The sequence below is a fragment of the Muntiacus reevesi genome, chromosome 3, assembly GCF_963930625.1.
Source record: "Muntiacus reevesi chromosome 3, mMunRee1.1, whole genome shotgun sequence".
NCBI classification, from domain to species: Eukaryota; Metazoa; Chordata; class Mammalia; order Artiodactyla; family Cervidae; genus Muntiacus; species Muntiacus reevesi.
Genome location: NC_089251.1, coordinates 75,721,704 through 75,743,866, shown reverse-complemented (window position 1 = coordinate 75,743,866; position 22,163 = coordinate 75,721,704). Strand labels below are relative to the sequence as shown.

The following is a 22,163-nucleotide window of genomic DNA, read 5'->3' as shown; positions in this document are numbered from 1 at the left end:
TGTTTGAGGGGAAAACACAGCATATATCTGAGAACAGTGCTCAGTACTGGAAAAGGAAAAGTTGGACTTGAGAAAGTTGCCTGGATTAAGTAAATAAAAAGCTATCACAGCTACAATATATAGATATAGAGTAGTTCTTTTCTGAAGCTGTGAGATTTAATTAACAAAGGCAGTTCTAATTTTTTTAAAAGTGGATGTGTGATGAAGACTTGATCTCTAAGGTGATTTTGAATGCTTTCTAAAATCCTTTGAATCCTTTCTTGGATTATAGTACAAATAAAACATTTTAACCAACCCAACTTCAACCTAAAATGTTGTAAAGTAAAGCTCACTGATGATGTTATAGCTTTCGTTTGGAAATGCACAAATGCCATGATCTATAGCTATTAAAGATGGAAGAGTCCTCAAAATCAATTTGACCCTTCCAATTTATTCTTTTTAACAAAAAAATTATTTTATTTGTTGGCTGCACGGGGTCTTCATTGCCGCGCACAGGCTTCTTGAGCTGCAGCACATGTGCTTTCTAGTCACGGTGTGTGGGTTTAGTTGCACCACAGCATGTGAGATCTTAGTTCCCCGACCGGGGATCTAACCTGCGTCCCTTGCATTGGAAGGTGGACTCTTAACTGGACCACTCAGAAAGTCCCAGACCCGTCCAATTCATTCTTGAAACTAGATCGCTGAATATTCATTAGAAGGACTGATCTGAAGCGCCAATACTTTGGCCACCTGATTAGAAGAGCTGACTCATTAGAAAAGACCCTAATGCTGGGAAAGATTGAAGGCAGGAGGAGAAGGGGATGACAGAGGATGAGATGGTTGGATGGCTAAATGGACATGAGTTTGAGCAAGCTCCAGGAGATGGTGAAGGAAAGGGAAGCCTGGCATGCTACAGTCCATGGGGGTCTCGAAGAGCCAGACACCAATAAGCGTCTAAACAACAAAGAGCCCAAATATGATTTGTCCAAAGTCCCAAAATTAGTTGTTAACTGAGCTCTGAGAACTAGAAACGAGTTCTTTTGATTGCTGAGCCAGTCACCAGGGTTGAGGCAATTAGTGTAGTGATTAAAAGACTGGACTTTAGAAACTGAGTAGGCGGGCTCAAATCCTGACGCCATTTAAAGCTTCTGTGCTTTGGTGTACCTCGCTGTGCCCCGTAGCTGACCGTAATGATGGTACATATCTTATAGGGTTGTTTTAAGGATTAAATGAGACAATACATATAAAGTACACAGCTCAGTGTTCGCCCGGTAGTAAGTGTTCAAAAACAACCTAACAACCTAGGCTAGGTTATCTAACCCTAACAACAACAGCAACAAACACTAATTGCATTTGCTTGGTACTCTAATAGCTCATTCAATCTTCATGTTACCAGAATCCAAGCACCTACTGCTGGCCACACAACAGGGCAATAAATCGATAGACAAGTTGTTGGGGCAAGGAATTGAAACTTTATTTAGAAAGCTAAAAAGCAGCTAGAGAAGATGGTGAACTAGTATCCCAAAGAACCATCTTACTTGAGTTAGAACTCAGTCTTCCTTTATACTAAAAGGGGAGGAGGTGTGGTTGGTTGTTGCAAGCTTCTTGGTCTCTAAATCCTTTGTTCTTGTAGCTGTCCAGGTAGGTTAGGTCATCATGTTCCTATAAACCTCCAACAGGACAAATGTTTTTCTCTGCAATTTTTTATTTCTATATGAATGGGAAAGAGTTATACCTTTAAAAATCAGAGCCTTGAAGATAGGTTATACTGTATATATCAGGCAGTTGCCTATACATTATAGGCAACATTTTTAACTTGTAGCAAAAGCAATAAAATACAAAGATTAAAGTAAAAGAAACAGATCCAGTTTGGAGGCAGATTTGTTCTTCCGTATTACACTCTCATCTCTACTTACAGTGTAGACAGTATTATTACTACCAGATAAGGAGGTGATGCAAGAAGAGCTTAAGTGACTTGCTAAGGTCACAAAGCTAATAAGCCTCAGAGCTGTCTTCCAAGTCCTTTGCTGTCTGCACCACTGGAACCGTGGCCGTGACTGCAGCGGCAGTGTATTCCTTTTTCTCAGCGGTGCTGCAGCGTCTTCCTGGTCCTGTCTCCACTTCTTGTTTGTCACTTAGTTGATTTTGCAGCATCTGCTCTAAAACTGACCATCAGACTGAAGGCTGAGGTCTGGGGAATGAGCGCCAAAAACTTTTCCTCACCCTGCTTCAGATTTATGCTGGAGCTGGGGCTCCTTTCAGCTTTCCCTTATTTCATAATCATCAAATTCATAGGTATCTGAATTAAAATTTAAGTTTTAAAATTTAATGCATGGCTCATAAAATCACACCCATAGACCAACCCAGTTTGTAGTCCTAGAAGAATATATTATTGAAATACCTGGGCAATTTTTTGTGTCCCTTCTCTTCCACATACTCATTATCTATATCAGTTGGCTTCCTCGGAACAGAAGAAAACTGCAAAACAATTCATTTGGCCCTTGATTTTGCAATCTAGTGGAAGGCAGTATAGCACAGAGGTTAAGAATAATGACTTTAGAATCAGATTACCTGGATTCAAATTCCAACTCAATGGCAAAATATCTGCCTAATTTGGGGGAAGATTTCTCAACCTCTCAGTGCCTCCACTTTCTCATCTACCTTGTGCCTGGCCAGCAGTCAGCATTCAACAAACATTAGAACATCACAGAGCAAGCTTCCACCCTCTCACGGTACAGGGCTACACTGGACATTCCATTTCACCCAGATGTACTTGTGTTCTCCGTGATCTGACTCCACACACAGAGGCAGGCTTGTGCTGCGTAATTACTGTTCAGAGCAAGTCTGTTAATGGGCCAGAGCAGAGGGACAAGTATAGAACAAGCATTGTCTCTCTCTCTATATATATATGGCATGTGTGTGTGTATATATATATATACACACACACACACACACACACATATATATGGTATTATATATATAGTATTCTTACTTATGATTGATTTTCAAAGTTTCCTTAGCTGGGACAAATTTTTCCAGAGTTCAGTTTTGGTTTTATTTTATGGGTTGTCCATTAGCAATAATAATCTCCCTGAGAGTATCATAAACATATAATCAAGATTGATAAAATTGCCTGGATAGACAAATGTCAAAATAATAACAAAGGCAAGAGCAGCAACAACAATAGCTAACATTATTTTAAAAATTATTATCTCCCAGGCACTGTTCTAAGTGCCTTATAGGCATTATCTCATTTATTCCTCACAACAACGGCGTGAAGAGGTACTGTTTTTGCTTGTACTTCACAAATGAGAATACTGAGGCATTACCCAACAATGCTGTCTAAAGTGGCAACCCCCCAACCCCTATAGTTATTTTCTATTTCATTAATGTTTTTTTTTCCACAACATTTATTACCATCTAGAACTACTTTGTTTATTGCCTCTATTAAAGCTATTTGGTCACAGACTTTGTTTTAATCACTGCTGTATCTTCACCTCCTAGAATTGGCCTTGCTTTGTAGCTCAGTCGTGTCTGACTCTTTGCAACACTTTAGACTGTAACCCTCCAGGCTCCTCTGTCCATGGGATTTTTCAGACAAGCATACTGGAGCGGGTCGCCATTTCCTCCTCCAGTGGATCTTCCTGACCCAGGAATCGAACCCACGTCTCCTGTATCTCCTGTATTGTTGGTGGATTCTTTACCTGCTGAGACATCGGGGAAGCCTGACTGCCAAGAATTGTTCAGTGAATGAGAGTTAAAAAGTTTAGGTACTTGAACAAGGTCACACAGCCAGTAAAGAGCCAGTATTCAAGCTGAATTCTGTTTAACTCCAGAGCATGAGATAAGGTTCTTTACTGTAGCTTTTTATAGCTTGAATCCCTCTCCCTCGCATAATCTTACCCAAGTCTAGTATTTTATGAATGAGCATGCTAATGCTCAGAAATGCTACATAACTTCCCAGTTCCACATAGATTGCTAGTGGTAGACCCAGGATCAGACCCCAGGCCCCCAGCTGTGTTTTTGTACCATGAATGCAGCCTGAGGAGGAGCTCATATAAAACTGAAGAAAAATCCTGTACGTATCTGGTATACATCGTCAGCCCAGTTCTTCATGCCATAAACTTATGTCACACTTGACACTTCCCTCTCTCTTACCACCCCCTTCATCTAATTAACTAATAATTAGTTTGTCAGCATACCTTCTAAATATAGCTCAAATCTTTCCACTTTTCTTCGTCTCCACTAACCATCACCCAAGCCACCATCAGCACTGACCTAGGTAACTGTAGTAGCCTCCTCCCCAGTTTCCCTCACCTCCTCTTGCCCTGTTTCAGCCTATTTTCTTCAGAGCAGTCAGAATGATCTAAAATGTGAATCTGACTATACCACTTTGCCACTTAAAATGTATTATTTACTTTAAGGTGCAATTTTAAATTCTTTTTTAAAGGAGTTTTTAAACAGATTTATTTATTTATTCACTCTCTTGACTGTGCTGGATCTTTGTTGCTACACAGACTTTTCTCTAGTTACGGCAAGCGGGGGCTACTCTCTAGTTGTGATACACAGGTTTCTCATTGCAGCAGCTTCTCTTCTTGTGGGCCCCCAGGGCTCGTAGGCTTCAGTACTTGCAACTCCCGGACTCTAGAGCACAGGCTCAGTAGTTGTGGCATACAGGCTCAGCTGTTCCATGACATGTGGCATTTTCCTGGACCAGGGATCGAACCCATGTCTCCTGCACTGGCAGGCAGATTCCCCACCACTGAGCCAGCCACCAGGGAAGCCGACAATTAAGATTCTTAACATGGCCTTTGAGCCTATGAAATCTGGCCCCTGAGCACCCCCTTCAGTCTCATCTTGTCCTGCCTCCTTTCTCACTTGTCCTCCAGCTTCCTGGACCCTGTTTCCATTCCTGGAGCATCAGAGTCTTCTCTGCAAAGCTTTATTTCATGGTGCTCCCCTTCTGTGGACCATTCCCTCCAGCTCTGGGCCCCTCTTCCTCCTTTTCTTGCCTGTTCATCCTCTGGGTCTCATCCTGCCTACTATTTCTACAAAGCCGTGTTCCCTGATGGACTCCTCCCAGCCTCCCCTCCAACCAGCTTAAGTCCCCTATGATTGGTTCTCAGAAGCACTCTCTATTTTTCCTACAGAGTATTTATTACATTTATAATTAACACATTATTTGTGTTATTGTTTGTCTAATAGTTTTCTTCCCTAACGAAACTGAATCTCCAGTGACCAGGCTGTATGACTCCTTGCTGATCCACAGGGCTTGAAATATAGTAGATGCCCAATAAATATTTATAGAGCATTCTGTATCTTCTTACAGATTTCCACTCTGAGTTCAAGACAAAGCAGAAATGCTTAAGTAAAAGGAGACAGAGCATAAACACTGAAAACAGTCCAAGAGGTTTACATACCTGTTCCAGCATGAGCAGCTTTTCATTTTAGTAATATCCACTGGTGGGTTTCTTCTTCCAGAAGAGTCAGTGGTCTAGCTAAGGATGTGCTGGCCTCTCCATTTGAGTCTCAGGTTTGAGATAGGCCTTGCTTCTGACTTCTGCATGACAGACATGATCACTTAGTTGGGGGAAGGTAAAGAGAGCTGCTGCTTACTTTCCAGACATCAGCAGATCACAGAAAAGCCATGTCTCTGCTCCAAGAGCTAGGTCTGTTGTCATCATGGGGCAAGTAGAGGCTGTCAGAGTCAAAAGAGGAGTCAGCAGTGTTGCCCGTTGGCTACTGTGTGTCAGAGTCCCAGGACACAAACTATGAGAAAGCAAAAAGCTCTAGAATGGAAGTGATCTAGAGAGACCCATGTTTGGCTAAAGGCTCATGTCTCTTAATATCTACAGACAGTTAATTTTAGAATTTGTTCAGGCTTTAGGTTAATAACAGGTGTGTTTCTTTCTAAATTAACCCCAAAACTTGACATTTAAATTAATTCTAGGGCTTCCCTGGTGGTCCAGTGGTTAAGAATCTGCCTCCCAATGCAGGGGACATGGTTACAATCCCTGCTCTGGGAAGACCCGACATGCCACAGGGCAACTAAGTCCTTGTGCCACAACTACTGAGCCCGCAGTCTAGAGCCTACCGAGTCACAACTGCTGAGCCCAAGTGCTGCAACTACTGAAGCCCTTACTTGCCTGGAGTGTGGGCTCCACAACAAGAGACGTCGTCACAGTGAGAAGCCCACACACTGCAACGAAGAGTAGGCCCTGCTCACTGCAACCAGGGAAAACCCATGTGTAGCACCGAAGACCCACTCTAGCCCAAAATTAAAATTAAAAAAATAAATCTTTCAAAATTAATAAAATAATTCTAAACTAGCTACTTCACAGATGACAGAAAGCTGGTTACATACCTCAAATGGATCACATCACCAACCTTCCTCTTCATCACATGTAAAAGAAATCTCGTACTCATTAGCAATCACCCCCCATTTATTCTGGACATTTAAGATAAATGGAAAAATAAAATATGTAGTCCTTTGTGTCTGGCTTCTTCCTCTTAGCATAATAATGTTCATGTTCTATCCATGTTGTAACATGAATCAACACTTTATTTCCTTATATTGCTAAATAATTGTCTATTACATGGATATACCACATTTTATTTAGCCATTCAGTAGTTGATAGACATTTAGGTCTTGTCCACTTTTTAGCTGTTGTGAATAATGCTGCTGTGAACTTTTGTGTACAAGTTCTTGCGTGGACATTTTTTTCTTTTCTCTTGGATACATACCTAGGAGTGGAATTGCTCAGTTATATAGTAACTCTACATTTAACTTTTTGATAAACTGCTAGACTGTCTTCCAGAGAAGGAAATGGCAACCCACTCCAGTGTTCTTGCCTGGAGAATCCCAGGGACAGGGAAGCCTGGTGGGCTGCAGTCTATGGGGTCGCACAGAGTCGGACTCGACTGAAGCAACTTAGCAGCAGCAGCAGCAGACTGTTTTCCAAAACAGTCTGAACCATTTTACATAATTTCCCCACAACCTCACCAACATTTGTTATTGTCTGACTTTTTCAATATAGCCATCCTAGAACAGGGTGAAGTGCTATTTCATTGTGGTTTTGATCTGTACGGAGATGACCTAAAAGCTTAACAAATAAGCAAAAATTAAAATCCCTCTCTGGTCAAGGTTTTGCAGAAATAAACACTCTTATTAGAGTTGTAGCTTGGTACAGTTTTTGGAGGGGCAGTTTGATATATCAGAATGTGAGATGTACTTGACTTTTTAGCATCTGTTCCATTTCTGGGTATTTGACCTAAGAAGAAAAAAGTTACATGTTGGGGAAAAAAATGTGTCTTTATTATACCACTGTTTATAATATCATAATATCAGAAACTTAGAAATTAACTGAAATATCTATCAAAAGGAAACTGGTTAAATAAACTATGATGCAAACATAAAATATTTAGGCAGTCATTAAAAATGATGCAGGTATAGTATATTTTTATAATTATGGCAATCTATCCATCACATACTTAGTGGGGCAAAATGAGATTATTGAATACCTCCCTGAGAAGATCCCGCCTGTGTAAAATGTCTTTATGCCTAGAGAGGTTTTTTTGGAATGGTGTCCAAAATGTTAACAGTGATTATATACTAGTGGTGGAATTTTAGGTGATTTTTAAACTTTATTCTTTGAACTTCTCATATCTAATTTAGTTAAAAATCAACTCTATAATTTTTAAGAGCAAATTATAAAACTGTTTTAAAAGACTATGCATTTTAGAAATCACATTTTTGTTCTTAATCAAGGCTTGAATTTTAGTTAAATATTCTTCCCCATCATTATTTTTTAAATCCTCAAAACCACCTACTAAAGGCATAATGAAACTCATCATTGTGGTGATTATATTCACTTGATGTGGAAAACTGTCTTGGGCTCTTCCTTCAGAGAATTTTATTATGTGTTTTAATCTTTATAGAGTTCTTTTTGTGTGGAGGTATGCCAGGTATTAGGGCTTTGGGGTAATGCCAAAGCTAATGATTAGGATCAGGTCAAAAAAGTTCTCCATGTGTTCTGATTATTAGGATAGTTGTTTGAGGTTCACACTCTTTTCCACTCTTATCCCTCTTTGCAGGAGAATAACATTAACAACAATTTTCTATTTCTTTGAGCTTGTTATGAGTTAGAAATTGTTTTAAATACATTTCATATACTTTACTCATTTAATCCTCACAGCAATCCTGTGAGGTTGATATTACAATAATATTATTTTACAGATAAAGAAACTGAGGAACAGAGAGGTTAAGTAACCTATCTAAGGTCACTCAACTAGGAAAGGCAATGCTGGGGCTGGAGCCCAACTGAGTTTGGTTCCTAAGTACCTGTAATTGTAACAGCTACACTCTGCCTCTCTGACTTCTACTAAATATAACTCCAGACACTTCATGCTGGTTTATTTTGTTTCTCCCCCAAATTGTCATTTCTACCAGAAATGTCAGGGAGACTGAGCTAGTAAGAACAGGTGATGGGACTTTTCTGCAACAAATGTTCTACAGAGTTGTTTCTTTGCTGTTTATTAATATATGTATACCCATTGATTCTCTTAGCATTTTACTTACCATTTCTTTGACATCATCTCTGAAATACCAAAAGTATAAAGAAAAAAATTAAGAGCACATCCATCTTCTCTTTAAGCAATTCATATTCATCCATGAAAAGCTATTGTCTTCTAAATAAATGATTTGCAGATGATGATTTTAGGAAATACTCTTCCACAGAATTTAATGGAGGTATTGTTAAATTGAAAGATGAACAAAGTTGGTGAAACTTATATTTCTCAATTTTATACTCCAGTTGGATTTTAGTTGAAGAAAGGAAATAATTATGTATATGGAAAATGTTGGTATGGAGTCAGATAAGAAAGGTATAATAACCTCAGTGGTTTTATTTGTTCCTGGAAATGATTTTTGCTGAGTATGAGCTACAAATACAGTAGGTCTTTAGGATCCTAAAGACTTGGTCAAAATGAAGATTCATGTGTATAAGAATAAGATCTACCTGAAATACCATTCAAAATTTAACTTTGGATGTTTATAATTTTGGGTTATTGTTTTTGCTGTTTTGTTGTGATTGAAATCTAGTAAAAATTATTTAGGATATTTTCCTGGGGGAAAAGTTATAATCCAGAACAAAAGAAATGCATGTGATATGACGTTACTAGTAATAATTACGGTAAGTTTGATTCAAGTTGAAATCGCTTATACTGAACATTATTTTTTAAAAGGCATATCTTAAGAGCATGACTACAGAGAGTGTTTACAGAAGAAACTTCTGTGATCAAAAAGTCTATATCGTCTTGTGTTTTCTAGGCATCTGGCCGGCTGAAGAGGTTTTGGCTTACTACTGCCTCAAGCACAGTAGTATATTCAGGTACAAAGCTGCACTTAAAAATTTGTTTAGCTCACTGTAGGTACTGTATCTGCATGTTAACGATCACCATGATTACATTCTTCAAATTAAACTGTTAAATGTATATATAAGAAAGGAAGAAAGAAATGAAGGAAGGAAAGGAGGGGGCAGGTCATGGTGAAAACATGTTGCTTCTGAAAAAGAAATCTGAATTGCCTTTGGGTACTAATATTGCACAGCAAGCTTTTTGCCATGTGTCAAAGGCTTTTGATTTCCACTCAAGGCATTTTATTTCACTTTGATTTTGGGGAAACGAAAGTGAAGCTCCAATCAATCCTTACTGATTGTAAAGGTCAAAAAAAAAAAAAAAGACATTCTTTAAAGTTCTGCTAGGAAAGTCACTATGGAATATTTGATAAATAAATACCCCACAGCTATTATTTAAAGATGCCATCCCATCCCTTATTTTAAAGTAACAATGTGTACTTGTAAAATATAAATTACTATTACAGATTCATGCAATGGAAAAGAATGTTTTCAACTGTGAATGTGCATTATAGATTAAACCATGGATGGGATTGCAAAAAAAGAAAAAACTCCTTTAAAAAAAAATGCTGAAGATGTTTGGTAGACTCAGAAAATATGGGTTTTTTCATTTCCATTCTCATTTTATAAAAGTCACCCAATATATGCTTCCTTAATAGCCCATTATGATTCCAGACAAGCCATTAGTGATCATTTTAACAATATATACTTACAAGATCAGGTGTGTGTTCGCCAGTCAGGATGGCTGCTATCCAAAAGTCTACAAGCAATAAATGCTGGAGAGGGTGTGGAGAAAAGGGAACCCTCTTACACTGTTGGTGGGAATGCAAACTAGTACAGGCACTATGGAAAACAGTGTGGAGATTTCTTAAAAAACTGGAAATAGAACTGCCATATGACCCAGCAATACCACTTCTGGGCATACACACTGAGGAATCCAGATCTGAAAGAGACACGTGCACCCCAATGTTCATCGCAGCACTGTTTATAATAGCCAGGACATGGAAGCAACCTAGATGCCCATCAGCAGATGAATGGATAAGGAAGCTGTGGTACATATACACCATGGAATATTACTCAGCCGTTAAAAAGAATTCATTTGAATCAGTTCTAATGAGATGGATGAAACTGGAGCCCATTATACAGAGTGAAGTAAGTCAGAAAGATAAAGAACATTACAGTATACTAACACATATATACGGAATTTAGATAGATGGTGGCGATAACCCTATATGCAAAACAGAAAAAGAGACACAGAAATACAGAACAGACTTTTGAACTCTGGGGGAGAACGTGAGGGTGGGATGTTTTGAAAGAACAGCATGTATATTATCTATGGTGAAACAGACCACCAGCCCAGGTGGGATACATGAGTCAGGTGCTCGGGCCTGGTGCACTGGGAGGACCCTGAGGAGTCGGGTGGGGAGGGAGGTGGGAGGGGGGATCGGGATGGGGAATACATGTAACTATATGGCTGATTCATGTCAATGTATGACAAAACCCACTGAAATGTTGTAAAGTGATTGGCCTCCAACTAATAAAATAATATTAAAAAAAAAAAAAAAAAAAAAAAAAAAAAAAAAAAGATCAGGTGTGTGTTGTAACAATATGTATTTACAAGCCTGGGTCAATAATATGTAGTTTTTGAAGCTCTGTGGGTCCATATTTACCAACCAGTTTCTAATTGCTTTGAATAACTAAATACTCATTATGTGTGTTTCAGAATACGAATGTCCTGGCTTGGCTTCTTCTTCTTTTCCCTCTCTTCTCACCTCTCCCTCCCTTGATTCTCTCTGTCCTTTTTTTCCTCTCTTGCTGAGGAAATAAACTTCCCAAATTGGGGAGAAGAGACAATCTCTTAAGAGTATAAGCATATAAAGTAAGAACAGGGCACTAGTGAATTGAGCCTCAGAGCTGCCCTAGAAGTCTGGCATTTGCTCATCTCACTGCGCTTAAGCTTGCCTGGAGCTCCAATCAGCAAGCAGTGGGCCAGAGCAGGAATGTCACACGTTGAGGGCTGATATTTAGGCACAAAGAGGAAGGTAAGTGCAGAGTGCCACCCCAGACTGTCAGCTTTAACTCTGAGCCGCTTTACTTTGGAGCGGTCAAGTCGGAGCCCAATCATTCCTTGAGACTGGGTTTGCTGGCTTAACCATATTATGTCCCCACATTGTTTATTCACTGTGTTGTGTTGGGGTCTATTGTTATTTAAGTGTTAATTGCTAAATGTTCCTTGTGTAATTGTTCTTTATGGGGGCTGTTCAGCTTTCCAAAATACTGCTGTTTGTTTTAGATTTTTTTTTTAATTCAAGATTGCATGTATTTGTGTGTGTGTGTGTTGTGTGTCTTTCACTATAATATACGTATATACACATTCACATATATTCTTCATTTACTTGTCTAACTGTTTTTGAAGGAATGAATGTGGATTAACAGTGTTATCCTTTCCTAACAATTATCTTTCGCTACTCTAGCTAGTTTAGTTCTAAAAGACAGCGCCATTGACAGGGGAAAAAAAGGGAACCTTCTCAGATTTTTCAGCTCAGCGGTGGTAATGTTGCAGTGAACACTAATGAGGGAACCCCCACTGGTTTGCCTGCTTTGTGACTTTTCTATTTCATAATTATTTTTAAAACGCAAAACGACATGAGGTAGCCTCGTCATGTCTCTACGACTTCCTGGTAGCGCCGGTCTTACTGCAGATGGCAGTTTGTTCTTGTAACATATATATCTCTCTGCCCATTTTCATCTCATTTGTATGGGTTCTACCATTTCTTTTCTCTCTTTCAGGGACCTTGCTGTGTGTGAGCTAGGGGGTGGCATGACATGCTTGGCTGGGCTCATGGTAGGTCTTTTCTCAATTCCAATCCCATTCAGAGAGAGGAACAAAAGGAAAAATGTTCCAGGGCCTCCAACTGCTGGGTCAGAGAACCGTCAACAGCATCAGCTGCGGTCAAGCTGCCGGGTCTTGAGAGACCTTCTAGATTGACTTACTTTCGGATCATATTGATTTTATGGTTGCCTCGATGAGCAGAAACATTTTGCCTCAGTGTAGTCAATATCGCTTGTTGTGACATTCCAGGCCTCGCGCAGTCTTTCTTCGCCATAGCAAAAGCATTTTTTTTTTTTCAGATTATAGTCCCATTTGCTAAGATACAGGAATAGCCCGGCAAATCACAGTTGGAGCACCATGATATAGCTGCTAATGTTTTGCCTGCATTATTACACCAACAAACATGATCCAGAGCGCTCAGTAATTAGATTCTTTTGAATTAGATTGGCCATTCAGGAACGTCGTTCCCCATTCTCTGGGTTCTGAGTCATGTATTCAGGAGATATTATGTAGCAGCACAGTGCATTAGACAAGTTTTTATGTCTCTACAAATAAAAGCATATTGTTACACTGATTGGCATTTGACAAACCTGTCGCTCTTACACAATGTGTCAGGGTTACAGCCCAATGTGCGAGCATGTCAAAGCTCACAAAAAAATTACCCTCACAAAGCCATCTGCCTGCAATGCAAAGTTATATGAAGGGCATCAGGCAGTCAGACAGAAGCAAGCTGAAAGGCAGAGTGACAGCCTTGTATGATGGCTCTACTAGATAAACAGAAGCCCACAAATGAAAGCCTCTCAGAATACCATCATCCGCTGTCACAATGCAATTACCGAACAGAATGATAGCAAGATAGAGGCTCCCGCAAATGGAATGATAAAAGTATTGACTGATTTGATTGAATGATTAAAATAATGCAGACATAAAATGAAAAAAGATTGAAGATTGTTACAGAGAAATAGGTGAGGAAGCATGATACTGAAGGCTTGTCACTCCTGTCTTCACTTCCACACAGACAAGCATATTTGCTCATTGTTTGCTGTGCCCCCCCTTTTTTTTTTCAGGTTGCTATTTCTGCAGATGTCAAAGAAGTTCTGTTAACTGATGGGAATGAAAAGGCCATCAGAAGTATCCTTATTCAGATAGAAAACGGGCTTGTTGTGCTCATTCCTTTTCCTCGGCTGAGTAACAATTGATATAAAGAAAGACAGCATGGGGTATTAAAAGAGAGTTCCCCCCAATACAAATGATAAGTAATTAAGAAAAAGTAGAAATATATGACATTCATTGCATACGGCTATGTTTTGTTTTGCTTTTTTGATTTCGGTGGGTTTTTATACTTATTAAAGGAGCTTGTGATTTGTGGACCACTCAAAGCAATAAGAATATTTGTTTCATAATAATTTTCAAGCACTCTTGTCCTTTTATTTTTATTGAAATTTGCCAGGATAAAATAAATGACTTAACATTTATTATATAGGCTGTTGCTTACAAAAATTAACTTCCAGCTTCATGTTCCATTATTACCTTTCTTCCGTGTGGACCATGGAATTGTGTACCTACTCTAATTCCTGAGGAGTCCCCTGTATCTCCCCACTGGAAACAGCTATCGGTTTTTCATTATTTCCTTTTATTTAGGATCATAAAAGCTATCTCTCTTTTTTTTCCTGCTATGCTATTACAATTCAAACCCCATTATATTAGATTATACTTTACTAATATGTACACAGAGTTCATGAAAATTGAACTGTACTTTAACTAAAAAAGCAAGCATAATTTGTGGCTACTTTAGCAATCGAGCTGATTTGTTCAGGGGCAGTTAACAGCCTTTAGAAATTGAGAGGAAAGGTGGAGGATATATTTGCTCTGGATTTTTTGGTGTGCTTTTTAGTTACATTACAAAAGAGGGAATCTACTTATTTGAATTTTAGGCCCCTAAAATGCCAAAGCAGTGTTGATTTTTGTAAGAGGGAAGCATCTTACCTAGATCCTATTTTTGAATTTTCTTTTTCTACCTCTGCTATATGATTTTTTGAAAATGAAATTTGCAGACGCTCTATCAGCCTCCTCACACAGGAGGAAGGAGGTACCAGAAGCACAGAAGCTAATATTGTTCAGCGGCACTTGTGTGCTCTACAGAGCCCCACCCAGCTAATTGCCTGGCAGACTTAAAAAAAAAAGAAAACCAGGAAGGAAAAACAGCCAATCACAATCTTGGCCTTTCACACAAGGGAAAGAGATCACAAAAGGTGCTTCCTTTTTTAAAATGCAGGATTTTAATCATGATCTTCAGACTGTCGCAAGTTTCCCAAAATATTCCTGAAGATGAGCGATGTTGCTTCATTCACTCTGCTTTATTCTGAGTTCTTCCCTGAACTGTATCATTTCACTCTGCTCCTCCTTCACAAGTCAGGGAACACAGAAAGCAACAGGAAGTCAGGTATGCTGGCTCAGCCCCAGTGGATGTATTTTGGGGGGAGAAAAAGCAGGATTATTGGGGAAGAAGAGGTCATTTTAACCACAGAAACTTCCAGATTGGGCCCAGCAACCTGAGGTTTTTCTCAAGTCAGCAGGTGTCTTATTCAATAGCATTAGAAACCGATTAGAACTTTTATCAAACTATGGGAAGCATCTGTGGTCAGTATGTAAATTTAATTGTACTAAAATTACTGTTGAGCTAAACTACAGAGCTTCCAAAGAAGGGAAGCCATGCTTTTGTCATTAATTAATGCACCTTTGCTTTAAACAGCAAAGATGCCATGCCAGCTCTTGAAATCAGAGAGGAAATCTCAATTCTGTATTCACTCTGCCGGCCTTTCAAAGAAATGATTGGTACAGCCCCCTCCCAAGAAAATGGATTTTTAACATTTGGTCCTCTGAAGCTCGGCCCTGAGAGTGCTTTATTGTGCGGCGTTTTACAGTGGGTTTAATATAGCAGGGTGCCAAAGGGCAGGAGGGGAAGAACTTTACAATGTAGATAAAGTAGGTCCTTTCAGGATGCAGACCAAAACTGGGAGCGTGTTTTATTTCATCTCTTAGGACTTTCCTGGCAGAGTTCAGTTTTTATCATGTTGTTCTATGTTTGTGTGCCTTTTTCTGTTGTAACTAGATCTAATTTTTTTTTTTAATTAAGAGAAAAAAGCATGCCTAAAGCCTTAAGATTTGGCAACATGTTTTTCCTGCTTTAAATACTAATGTTATTCTTGATTTACTAACAGAGCTTACAACTGGCGTTCATGGTAAGCTGTTTTACTGAGTGAGGTTAATATGAATGAAGTTTTTTTTTTTTTTTCTATTTATGTGCCCACTTTCTATGAGAGAAACGAATTCACTGAATCACATACTGTTGATGCATATAGATTGAAACAAACTCATTTAAAAATTACTGTTTACATCTTTCCTTTAAAATTTTAGGAAGCCTAAATTATATAGCAGTTGTAGGATATTATCCAAAAATTACTTTCTAAAAAGTAAAAGTGGATGTCAACAAAAAAAGAGAGGGAGAAACATTGCCAGAAGCCAGAAAATCTCTAAGCAAAGCTGCTAATTATTCTTAATGGGCAAGATGAGCACATTAAGAAACAAATGAATACATCAGTGAAATGTAATTGAAAATCGACCTGGCAATCGCACATCACATCTGAGTATTGGCCTGTATATTATTCTCATTATTTAAAAAATTATTTTTGTTTTTCTTGGATCTGAATTGAATGAATCCAACTGAGCCTTACTTCCTAGTCTCTTAAGCTTCTAAAATTCTGATTTTTAACCTTAAAAAATAGCATTTTCTGATATTTCCTATTTATCATCTGTTATTTCTATTTTTTTAATACTTGAGGCAATGAATGGAGACATTCTGAATCTTTATATCACAGAAGCATATCAACCAGTTGTAAGCTTATTTACTGTCTCCCTAAAACATATCAAATGGATTTGGCTATGTCTTCTAGAGCTCTCTACCTTGAACCTGGAAAGCTAGATGTGGATTTGAAATTTACAAGCAGAGATATCTGAAAAGAGATTAAGACTTGAGGGATAAGGGAATGTCATAAGTCCTAAATATTTTCTCAGACTCATCGTTAGATGTCCCAGAGGTTCTCCTTGATCCTTAAACTGCATTACTGGGTCTAACCCATAGCCTCCCTAACTGAGAGCTGCCTCTCCCTTCAGATGTCATCTTATCTGTACCCAAAGGGGAAAACAAAGGCTAAATTGGAAATAAGAGCATTTGGTTCATCCAGTTTTCAAATTTATCCTGAAATCATATGAACTGAGTTCTCTTTTCCTTGGGCACAGCCCTTTTAGTGTAATAAAGAAACCTCCAAGTGCCCCAGGATAATTACTCAATAAAGTCTGTAGTTGGTTTGACAATGACATAAGAATAGGGGAGAGAAATGGTATACTGAGTTATTATTGATGCTAAGACCTTTCCAAATTATAATGAACAAAAGTACAACACCTCAGATGAGCGACCCTGTCTGGTACACTCACTAATTTGCCCAACAAAAGGACCCTGCCTTGACACATCCTTAGTGAACATCAAGCAGGTTATCTGCAAACTATGGCAATGCTTGATAATTCTGCCTCATGCTCCTAACCCAAGCATCTTATCCCCACAGTATGCACAGTCTAGATCATGATCTTGAGCTTAGAATTCTCCAAAAATGAATAAATCCCTTGTGCATTTTAAAAGAGATACCCCTGGCTTACAATATTATTTTATTTAACAGACTCCCTGACTTAAATAATTAATAAATTAAGCTTCAGGTGGACTGTGTAGCCTGTGGATGGTTGAGGAGTCATCCAGCCTATCATCCTGCACCCAGGCCCCTTCCTCCAATATCAGGGTCAGCTCTTCTTCTATATACTAGATAGTCCAAAATGCACTCTGTGTGCCTCACATTGGGTAGGATCTCAACAAATAGCTTTGAAAATTAAATTGAAAGTAACTAACAAATGAAGCTAAGTAATTAATTAAATGAATTAAGCTACTATTAACTGCATGACATTTCAAGATACAGCAGTGAACAAACAGACCAAGTTCTGTTCTTGGAGGACACAGAGTATACTTTGGCTAGAGAACGTTTGTACACGTGAAAGACACTGAAAATCTACAGGGCAGAAGTTCTTTGATTCCTTCCAGTTATTTAAATCCTACAATTAAAATGTTCACATAATTAGTTTTGAGCAATAGAGAAAGAAAATAAAGCTTACCTGCCAAGCCTCACTCTAGTTACCCTCCTCAGCCTCTCATCCCTCCAGAGCTTTTGCCTGAATTATTGAAAAAGATAATGAATTGACATGATTTAGGCACCTGCTATATGTTAGGCACCTACTATGTGGTACTCCAGTGAGCCTATAAAATAGGTACATTATTCCTATTCCTGAGATGGAGCTCAGAGAAGTTATTTTACCCAAATTCACATAGTTACTAAGTGTCAGAATGAGCACTGGAAGTCAGGATCATTTGACTTCATAGCTTCCCCATCACGTTCATTAAACTGTTCTGTTTCACCGAAAGCTAGAAAGATTTTGTATCATCTTGCACTGGAAGAGAAGACTTCTCATCTATAAACGTAACAGTTGACATTGCTAACAGAGTTCAAAGCACCTCTAGATGGTACTCTCAATTCATGAGTAATAAGCACCTTCAAGAATATTTCACAGCCTTTAAATTAGCAAATATTGCCACATCAAGCATTTTTAAAATCCTCCAGAGATCAAAATGAACAGGAATTATCTTATAATTTCATAGCTTCCTACCCTCATCTTTGACATGCAATGAAACTAAAGGTAGCAGAAACCAAGAAAATAATGCTTTGTGAAGCACAGTGTTATTATTATAAAAATACTTATACAATGCCAATTGTCAAAATGTGTATCAGCTACTGATAAACATAATAATCACTAATTGTAGGAAGAGGCTAATATTTTAAACAAGATTTATATATAATTAGCTTAACTCTTTAGTATATAACATATATATATATAATTTGTTCAAGTAACTATTATTATACAAATATATATATAGATATGCACATTTAAGGATAAAAATAAAATAAAGCAAAATTAAGATGGAGCCCCACTCTTGAACTATGCTTTGTTTGAAGAGAAAATCTAGAATCTGGTTTGTTTTAGCCACAAGCGTATTTCCTGTATCTCGAGAAGGCCACTTGCCCAGATGAGGAGATTGAAGCCGATTGCTCTATATCTATTTAATCAGAAGTCACATTAAGACTTTCTTTGCACCCAGCACCTCCCACTGAAGTCTTCCAGAAGGTAGGTGCATTCAGAGAATAGGATTTGGTCCATGCTATTGAACACTATCCTGGACAGATTGACTCGATTTGATTGAATTTCCTTTATTACCCTGAAATGACACAGACGAACGATAAAATCTGTGATTGGACACAGCGCCAACCAGAGGAACCACCTGAAAACCTGACCTAAACTAAAAGGTGGGGTGCAGAATATCAGGATATATCTCTTAAAGCAATATTTTAGTACATGATTGCCATTTTTTTTCCTCTTGGTACTTGTTTTAATATAAAAAACACCTCCTAACCCACAAAATATATTTCCCTCTCAGTTCTAAAAATAAAGCAGCCTAAATACTGCTGTGAATTTTTTCATTAAAAATTGCTTCTAGAATATAAATACATGTGCTTGCTTCAGCCTGACCACCTGGAATCACAGGCTTATAAATTGTATAAAAGTATATAGTGTTAAGATGTTTACTAAAAATTATTAATAGGTTTTCTGAGTTATATAATTTAACTTCCCTGTGACTATTTCATAAAAAAGTATACCTCCACTAACAAAATAATATGTTTTGCTTGATAGATTGGTCATGTACTCATACGACGCTACAGGTGTGCGGGCGCATTACAGCGTGTGGTTTGGATGTCATGGAAACGCCAAGAAGGGTGTGGCCATCATGTGGGGGAGCTTAATCAAAGCCAGTTGTCAGTAGGCTCTTAACTAATTTGGTCCTCAGAATGAAGATGTCAGCTGTCCTTTTCTACAAGACATTTCATTTAGAAGACTTTCCTGAAATACTTTCTTCCCGAAATAGACAAAACCGTAGGCTGATGTATCATTTTAGTTAATCAAAACAAGTAGGCAAATTAGTCTCTTTTATTTTTTTAATGAATGTAATTTAATGGTATTTAATTTGCATACAGGAAAGTTCACCCAGGGGAAAAAAAAAGTCTGCTTTACAGCACTTTTGTAAACCTCAACAAAGCCCTTCATTAGGAGACCTAATTGATTTTTCCTACCCACTCCCGCTATCACAGTACCTGCTCATTCACTCGGAGAAGAAATGGGTGTGCCTGGTGTTTCAAGCAGAGATTTAGGTTAAAATGTCCCGTGGCTCTGTTCTTGTAGGGAGATCTTGGCCAGTGCTTGCTTCCAGCGTTGAGGAAATCTGTTTTTCTGAGCGACAGGACAATGTCGCTTGTCTGCTCGGTGCTCTCCCCATGAGCCCAGTTCAGTTCAGCTTGCAGCCTTCACTGGAATTATTTTATTTCTTGTTTATTTAAACCTCGCCTTATTCTGAAATAGGGATTTTGAGGCTTCTTACAGGGGCATCACAGACTCAATGGACATGAATTTGAGCAAACTCCAGGAGACAGTGGAAGACAGAGGAGCCTGGCCTGCTACAGTCCATGGGGTCACAGAGAGTCAGAAATGACTTAGGGACTGAAAAACAACGCAGGGACGCATAGACTATGCCATATAAAATAAGCGAGAAAGCAAGGGCAGCTGGCCAGTAGAAGCCAAGTAAACATCGTGAAGGCAGGAAGAGGACCAGTACAGAAAATCCATGGGAGGAGCACTGTGGTTGTTCAGCTTAGATCATCCATTTGGCTCTGAGGTGCACAGGGACCAGAGCAAAAAGAGAAAGTGGAACAGTTATAAGATTTTTAGTGTCCAAAAGTTGAAGCAAAACTGGTTGATCTGAGGGCCAATTTTTCCCAGTGTTGAAACGTGACATGACTTCTCCTATGGGCTCTCATGAAGATGGCACTGTGTGATGTAATGGACCAGCTCCTCAAAACATGGCTTCAATAAATATGGCTCTTTTTGCACAAGTTCTTACATGCCAGCAGATGGCCAATGGCCAAACTGTAAGTCTGTAAAGATAATTCTTCAAAGGGCCTTTCACTGAATTGTCTTTCTTCTTCAGTAATTATATTTTTTAAAAAATTTTTATGTGGACCATTTTTAGTCTTTATTGAGTTTGTTACAATATTGCTTCTGTTTTATGTTTTTGGGTTGTTTTGGCCACAAGGGATGTAGCATCTTAGCTTTCCAACCAGGGATTGAACCCACACCCCCTGCACTGGAAGGTAAAGTCTTAACCACTGGACTTCCAGAGAAGTCCCGGTAATGAGTTTTCTCTCAAAGATTCTCCAAGCTCTTCTCCATCTTTCTCATTTCACTTTCCCCCTCCCAAGTCTTTCACTACTGGCATTTCTTTAAGAGATTGGGAATACTTCAACTTGGAGAGCCTGAGAAAACTGCCATTGCTGTTCTCACTGACCGAAAGGCTTCCCATGGGGCTTCTAGCTCTTTAAAGCAATCGGGGCCTGGCCTCTGTGGTACAGTCATCTCCCTTGGCCAGTACCTATCACGCTGGGCCTTGTCAAAGTGCCCCCTGAATGTCTATCTCATGGGTGATAAAGCTACAGTCCAGGGAATTAAAAGAGCTTGCCTGTGGCAGGAAAGTCAGCATTGGGTTGCAGAGTCAGTGCTAGACCTGTCTCCCCTTGCCTCACACACTGCAAGCTGTTTTCACCCAGCTGATCCCATGTATGACTGGGGGGACTTGGTTGACAGTCACTGCAGAAGCTTTCTTAACTGTGTCCTGTAGATGTGAGAGAGATCATCGCAAGGAATCAGAAGGCTGGTGTGTTTAAGACTGGGAACCTATCAAGCTGGTAAGATACCTTTTTGCCTTGAAATGCTCTAGTTAAAACTGCTTTTCTCAGTACTATGGGTGATTATTAAAACTAATAATAACATTTATTAAGCACTTGCTGTGGGTCAGGCGCTGTCTTAAGCACTTTAAAAGTATCTTATTTAATGCTCACAATCTGTAATGAAGCAGGCAGGCATTTTCATTATCTACAAATAATAGATGAGAAAAGTGAAAGATAGCTATGTTAAACACTGGGTTGGGAATAATTTAAGGATTGAGAGAGTACACTGTGAGGTTGGGAGAAGCCCAGCCTGGGACCTCCTTGTGAATGGGTCTGTTTCACTGATGCTCAACCTGGGGGGTGGGGGGATGGGGGGAGGCAGTTTCCCCCCGGGGACTTTTTTACTGCTATAACTGGGATAAGATAGTTGCTACTAGAATCTAGTGGAAGGAGGCCAGAGATGCTGCTAAGCATCCTACAGTGCTCAAGACATCCCACCACCATCCCCAACAAAGAAATCACTGGCTCAAAATGTCAATAGTACCAACACTGAGAAACCCTGTTCTATTTTATGGTTTCAAATTGGTCTAGGTATTCATTCCCTAAACAGAAGTTTTTCCCTCTTATCGGAACTAGGAGAAATGCTTACCCTCAACCAAAGCAACACTACTATGACGCTACATTTTAATTTGCCCTCAAGTAATGAATATCCATTTAGTAGTTTTCACAAGAAATATCTGTATCTGTGCATTTTTCTTCTACATGTTTAACCACAGACATTATTGGGAGAACAGTCTAAGTTTGAAGTAATTCTTTAATTACTGTTAATTCGTCATTCTTTGACATTTTGAGTTTTCTCTGTCTGAGGTTGCTTTCCCACCCCCTACTCTGCTCAGTTTGGGGGAAAAAGAAAAGGTGGGTGAACAGCTGCTGCTGCTATTTAATTGCTAAGTTGTGTCTGACTCGTTTGCAATCCCGTGGACTGGAGCCCACCAGACTCCTCTGCCT

The 22,163-nt window shown here is 39.0% G+C and overlaps 1 protein-coding gene across 3 annotated transcripts in view; it reads left to right on the top strand.

Moving 5' to 3' along the window:
- CAMKMT (calmodulin-lysine N-methyltransferase) overlaps positions 1–22,163 on the top strand; it is a 412,412-nt gene that overhangs the window by 342,041 nt on the left and 48,208 nt on the right. For all 3 annotated transcript variants that reach the window (XM_065927376.1, XM_065927375.1, XM_065927377.1), the window contains exons 4-7: positions 9,308–9,368; positions 12,183–12,237; positions 13,293–13,356; positions 21,107–21,173. In XM_065927376.1, the coding sequence (XP_065783448.1) occupies positions 9,308–9,368; positions 12,183–12,237; positions 13,293–13,356; positions 21,107–21,173 (247 nt within the window). The remainder of the gene's footprint in view (positions 1–9,307; positions 9,369–12,182; positions 12,238–13,292; positions 13,357–21,106; positions 21,174–22,163) is intronic.